We start from the raw sequence: 7,077 nt of genomic DNA, 5'->3' as shown, positions 1-7,077 counted from the left end.
TAAGTAATTAACTCCCCAGTTATTCACCAAGTTGTGATCGCACTGACCTACTTACTGTTGTGTTGAGCTCTTTCTACCTACCTCAGGACATTTGTACCTGCTGTTCTCTGCATCTGAAGTCCTCTCTCTTCTCCCATGTCTCCACATAGCCAACACCCTATCCATCAATGTTTACTTCCCAGTAGACATGTTTTAGATCCTTCTAGCTAAAATACTATTCGTCCACATAAACTCTCTCATTGCTTTGTTCTATTTTCTCCACAGCTATTAGCACTATCTGAAATTCTTTTATGTTTATCAGTCTGTTGTCTGCCTCACCCAACAAAAGAGACACTCCATAACCACAATATTTCTCTGTACCAATAACACTACCAGACAGGTAGAGAGAACTTGATAAATACTTATTGAGTAAATGATCTCCCTGGTACAAGTCATGGTACAAACTTTATAAACATCCAAAAGGTCACTCTCTTTACTTTGAGATAAAACCTTTTTAAAGGAGTTGGGGGAGCTAAACCCTCAGAGGACAGTCTGTACCCACATCCCAGCAGAACAGCCAAAGGGTCCAGTGGGTCACCGAAGACTTGCCATGTTCTCACACTAATCTTCCCTTGCCATCATCCCACGTCAGATGGCAGACTGTGCTTAGGGGCTTTTCCTGGGAGTTTATAAATAAGTCTGAGCTCATTGCTGATCCCAGAATGACTTATGTGGCAACTTGCCCTCAGCTTGCTCAGTTAGTAGGACTGCACCCCATGAAGTCAGCAAAGATCTACCAGAACAACAACCAGCACCTGTGTGGCCACACAAATACCACACATTTAAGATCATCTCTCAAACCTTAACCCTAGTCTTTATAGAAGCATCTCATTCTAATCATGCTGCGGAGTTATGAATTGGCCATTCTAATGAGAAATGATTTTCTATTTTTAAAAATAAAAAATGATTTTTTATTTTTTCTTGTAAGTCATTTCATTCAAGTAAATGCTTAGAATCACTAAGTGCATCATAAATTGTAGGGTACTTGTCTTCAAGCAATTGGCACACTTACCAGTATATCACTTGTGAGATCTTTGGTAACAAATTCCTCAAAATGGTATTTGAGATTTTTCAGTTATTTAAAAGTTCACATTAAAATCATTTTAAGTTTCATACTGAATGCAGAACAATGATCCATGACTCCCTTTTACAAAGCCTGACTTCATATCTGATAAAACAAATCAATGAGCCTCAAAGATTAGAGAATACAGATACAATTTTGTTACAGACTGAAGCCTTAGAAAAGCAAGTCACCTGCAAAATGGACAGTCAACAAGTTGCATATATTGTGACACATGTATGCGTGGATGCTTCAATGTGGTGCAAAAGACTTGCCTTTCAAGGGAGGAATCAGTAAGATAATTAAATTCTCCAGCTTGGTAGAAGCAAAATAACTGAATGGTTAGGAGAAAAAGTAGGTGGCTTAGAATTGAGAGTACTGGTTCTCTCACTTTTTAGCTGTGTCATAACTGTGAGGATGTCCTGTGTGAATTTGGGCATTTTACATAAATCCTCTGAGTCTGCATCTCTTCATCAGTAAAGTTGAAATACTTCAGAGATTTGTCAATTCAGGTTAAATTACACACTGTATGCAAAACAGTCAGCACAATGCTAAGTATTGCCATTCATAAATAACAAAGATCCTGACAGGCATTTTTTTAGTTTTCAAATCAGAATAATTTCTTGAAAGGACTACAAAATTGGGAAAGAGTCAAGGTTACTTAGGTTAATAACCAAAAGATGTAAAGTTAAGAGTGTGTAGATACCTGAACTCAGACATAGCCAGACAATTCATATCTATTAATGTCAAATTAGGAAACACCATCCAGTTCAGACTGGGCCAAATCTGAGAAGATGGAAAACAACATGGAAGAAATCAGAATTTTGTGAATCATGTGCATCCAATGTCAAAAGACAAAATGTCTACAGCACAGAGAGAATTTTGTTTTTAAAAACCTTAAAAAGCAGAAATGTATCAGCTATATTTTGATAGTGTCAGAAAGTGAGGGAATCAAGAAAACAGGGAAAGAGAACTCAGTGCTAAATGGAGTATGAGTAAATGTACCCAAGGAAAAACATCTTAACCTAACCATCCCATGGCTATTGTCACCATTTATGAAAATAATCTTTTTCCAGTTGAGCAGAGGAAGTCACAATTACCTTACCTCATAAAGCTACTTCCTGTCTTCTCGATGTTTATGGCAATGTCTTAGATTTATATAACTCCTTTCTGTGGTGTGTTTTCACGTACATTTCAGTGTCATTTACCATTCACAATATTACTATGTGATATGCAGAGCAAGCAGTTTGAAGGCTTTTTTTTTTTATATTTTTTAAGATTTATTTATTTATTTATGCATACAATTGCTGGGGTACAGGCCAGAGATGTGGGGGTGAGAGGATTCACCCGAGGCAGAGTGGGGAACAGAACAGGCAGATTGACCAAAATACACTGCTGAGGGGAGCAGCAGGCAAAACAGGAGAGGTCTGCCTTGCCATGTGGGTTGCTCCCTGGTCAGCCAGGGATCAAACTCATGCTGCAGAGGCTGCAGATTGCTTCATAGCATGGTGCTTAACCCCTTGTGCTACCAGCGACGCCCTGAAGGCTGTTTTTGATTTTTTGTTATAATTCTAATGCAGGAGGAGTGTGAGACTCAGAAAAGGTAGGTAACTTGCCCAGAAGTCCATAGTTGTTCACTGGACACATGGTGGGAAAAGTTATCCCAGTGAACTTCCCTCCATATTGGTACTTCTTTAACAGCAGCATATGTGTGAGTCACTGGGGATCTGTTACAAGGCAGGTTCTAAATTCAGTATGTCTCAGGGGAACTAGCATGTTGTCTGTCTAACAAGCTCCCAGGAGTTGCTGCTATAGGAATCCTAAGAACATCCTTTACTATACCCCCAACTGCAATCACACCATTGGGGGACTATTCATTTCCCCCACTAACCTATGAACTCATGAGTGCAGGAACCAAGCTTCATTCAATACTTTGACCTAGCTGCCCACCACCATATTGGGCAAAATGAAGCTGAATCTTTTCCAAGAGTTAAGTAAAAGTGAGCTTTTAAATTAAAGTCATAACACTGGAACAGTAAGACCCTGGTTATTTATTGAAAAAAGGATTTTTATCATGTATCCTTTGCTGCCTTGAGTCACACTATGATATCTAGTTTTAATTGTCAGGTCCCAAAATTCATAACCAAAGGTTAAGGCAGCAGGGTTAACCAGTTTAGTCTTATGTGTAAAACTATGCCTAGGTTCTTATAGAATATGATCACATCTCTGGGCCAATGGGATGGGTTAATGGAGGTTCTTCTAAGTGCAAGAAGGAAGGCTAGAACAGGCCAGATGTAAAACAGACTTGCTCACACTCAACTTGAAGGGAGTCACATCCCATTTGCTCCCACCTGAGGGTGCTGATCGCAGCAATTCACCAAGGATTATAGGTTTTCTATATGCTAGACATTGTGCCTAGCATTTTGTACCAGTCATCTTATTTCATCCCTTCTACAAATGGTAGCAGTATTTATTTTATAATTAAGAAAGCAGAGGCATAATTAGAGTGTAAGAGGTGAAGCCAAGATTCGATCCCCAGTAGCCTGTCTTCAGAGTTGATGCTTCTAACCACATTGTCGACTGCCTGGAAGCATACAGGGAGAAGAAACAATTATCCAAAGAGATGAGTGACTTTACTCCCTGTCAATAACCTGATAATAAAGTCCAACAAATCCCAAATAGAAGGGATTAGGGAGAAATACATCACATCAACAAGAAGTGGCTTTTATATTCAAAAGGAAGGGTCTGACAATATAGTATAGAATAAAATAGGATTTTCTATTACAGCACATACTCAGTTTGACTCTATTTGGTTTATGGTTAAATATACAACACTACTGAAAGGTTAAATAATGGCTAGCTAAATAGTAAGTCTCAAAGGTTTCAGATTCCTTTCACACTTCATTAGGGCTCTTATGAAACTTTGTATTAATGATTGCGCCAAATCTGAGAAGATGGAAAACAACATGGAAGAAATCAGAATTTTGTGAATCATGTACATCCAATGTCAAAACTCAAAACGTCTAGAGGACAGAGAGACTTTTGTTTTTAAAAACTTTAAAAATCAGAAATGTATCAGCTATATTTTGATAGTGTCAGAAAGTGAGGGAATCAAGAAAACAGGGAAAGAGAACTCAGTGCCAAATGGGGTATGAGTAAAGGGTAGACATGATCTCTCTTGTTCTCAAAACATCTGAAACATGGAGTAAGAAAATTAAATGGGGCAATATTAAAATACAGCTTTAGGGTCTTAGATAAAGCATTTTGTGAAAAAAGGTTAAGCTTTAAAGGTCATTTTTAACCACAGGACATATTATTATTTACCTTTGAAGGCAACATGATACTATGGATTATGAAGTCCCCAAGACCTGGTTGTGCCATTTCTTAGTTATGGCCTCAAGTTAGCCTAATTCCTCTGAGATTCAGTCTGTCCAGCTGTACAATGTGGAAAATAAACACTTAATGCCTAGGATCATGAGGAGCCATACAGTAAATGGCATCCCGTGAGCACTTAGTCCCAAACAGAAAATCAACACAGGTTATATACTGTGTTCTCTCCTATCTTCTAAGTTCTGTTTTCCTAAAAGAATCTCCTTTAAGTATTTCTGTTCCTAAGCCTGAGTTATTGTTGGCAGAAACATAGCATTGTCCAAGATGAAGAAAAACAATCTGAAAGGAAAATGCTAAGCGAAATAAGTGAGAAGGAGAAAGACAAATAAGGATGGTCTCAATTATATGTGGAATACAGAAAAATAAAACGAAGGGTCAGTCAAAACCAAGCCAATAATAAATTCTTAACATCTGAGTGTAAAACTGAGGCACCCAGAGGAAGAGGGTGGTAGAGAGGGAGTGGGGGTAAGGGAAGGGGTCCAGTGGGACATGGTGGAGGATGGTTGGGGCACAGGTGAAGGGTAGGGTGTGAAAGTTTGCATTTGTAGAAGTTTGAATCTATAATCCCCAGAGCAGATAGAAGATCTAAACTACTTACCTCAATAAACATAATTTGGGGAAAAAAGAAAGAAAAACAATCTTACACACAAATAAAATGTGTATAAAGAAAATGAACTCTTAGTATATCATATGGAAAAAATATTGTGTATTAAACTTGATGTGTTAACAATAGAATCATGCAAATTTAACATAGCAATCAAGCCCTAAAAAATCAACTTCACTCATAATTTCATTCACAAATCTTATACAGTCTACTAAATAGCAACCATATTAAAAATCAAGAAGCTTTATGATTTAGTAGTGTAGATTTTAGAAAAAAATCCCTCTTCAATTTATGTGACTGTTTTATAAGCCATAAAAATACTAAACACTATACAATGTTGTTTTTATTGCAATCACCTGCTGACTTTTGGAATAAATTGGAGGCATTAGTCAGATTAAAATGACTCAACATATCAAACTACAAATTTTTATTCACCAGAATTCAATTTGAAATTTACATGTAAAGGAAGTCAGCTTTCTAAGAAGTTATAACAACATACATAATAGACATTATGTCAACAAAGATAACAAACAATATTTTGAGAAGTCGTCCCACAATTTCATCTTCCAGGCTTGTGGGGTTAGGAGTAGAAATTAATATCCAGTTTTTACATGCCATATCAAAAATTCTCTTGTTTCCTGGAAAAAAAGAAAAGTATCCTCAAATGGATGCATTTATAATTCTCATTATTTAACTGAGTCTAATATTTCCAATGTTAAGAAATCATGTTGAAATTTTTTTTTAAGATTGATTGATTGATTGATTGATTGATTTATGCAAGAACCGGGGTACAGGCCAGATTCGCGGGAGGGTGAGAGGATTCACCAGAGACAGAGCGGGGAACAGACACAGGCAGACTGATGAAATACACTGCTGAGGGGAGCAGCGGGCACGACAGGAGAGGTCTGCCACACCATGTGGGGCCCTCGCCAGGCGGCTGGGATCTAACTGGCGCTGCAGAGGCTACGAAAAGCTTCACAGCAAGGCGCTCAACTGCCTGCGCCACCAGGGGAGGTCCCATGTTGAAATCTTTCAGGGAGGATTCTGCACATATTTCTAAGCAACCAATGAACTAAATAATTTTTCTCCTAAATGGTTTAAAATCATTTTTTCCACTTGCTTTGAACCACTTTATGTCATAATCATAGATTTTTCTCTATGTAAAATTTGCCTTTCTTTCTAGAATAAACACAGTAAGAAACTATCAGACAACTCTTTTTAACATTATCAATAACTAGTTCATTTATGGTATCTTATCTGCAGAGTCATTTACAGTCATTTTTATTAGGATCAGCAAAACTGCCATTTTTCCAACCTGAATAGTCAGTGTTACCAAAAAATGAGAATTTGAAGATAATGGAAAAGAGAGGTGATTTTTTTAAATTAAACAACGAAAGATCTTTTCTATTTACTTGGTCTTGCCTCAAGATCCTCTCTCTCATGTTTTGCTCAGTTAGTTAAGATATCAAATGTTTAATTTCATCCACAGTTCTTTGTTAATCATAGTTTTTTTTTAAAAAAAAAGCATATTGAATATTAAAAGGTATTAATTTGTGGCCTCTTCTTACCTTCTTGGAACAAAGTACTTAAAGTCTGTCAGGAAGTTTAGATATATTCTTAATTCCTTTTTCAGGAATGCAATGTCAAGTAAGTCAAGTAATTTTCAAAACCTTGCAACAAAGTTTCTTACTTAAACTCAATTTGAAATGAGCATCAATAGTGTTAAAAAAAAAAACCAGAAAGTGAGTCAGCAAGGTGGACCGGGGTCTAGAAGGTTCCAGTCTGTGGTGTAATTATGCTGAGATGCGGGGGGAACTGATCTTTGTTTATGGCACCACTGATACCCGTCCTGCCTGATGTTCCCTATCTGATACTCAGCTGTCTGTGCACTGTCAGTGAACCTCACTGAGGTCAGTACCAGTTTTGAGGGATGAGGAAGTAGCTGTGCAATTTGGAGTGCCTTTGCTGTTGTTGTTGTTGTTTT

The 7,077-nt window shown here is 37.4% G+C and overlaps 1 protein-coding gene across 1 annotated transcript; it reads right to left on the bottom strand.

The window, feature by feature from the left end:
* Positions 1-5,570: 5,570 nt before the first annotated feature.
* MRLN (myoregulin) lies at positions 5,571-5,711 on the bottom strand (the record flags this gene model as incomplete). The annotated part of the gene is made up of 1 exon (XM_084245207.1): positions 5,571-5,711. One exon carries the CDS (start codon positions 5,709-5,711, stop codon positions 5,571-5,573), a length of 141 nt encoding a protein of 46 aa, XP_084101333.1.
* Positions 5,712-7,077: the final 1,366 nt, after the last annotated feature.

This window comes from Talpa europaea (assembly GCF_964194135.1).
Source record: "Talpa europaea genome assembly, chromosome: 10".
NCBI lineage: Eukaryota > Metazoa > Chordata > Mammalia > Eulipotyphla > Talpidae > Talpa > Talpa europaea.
Note: the sequence above shows the minus strand (reverse complement) of the source record. Positions and strands in the feature narration are given on the sequence as shown.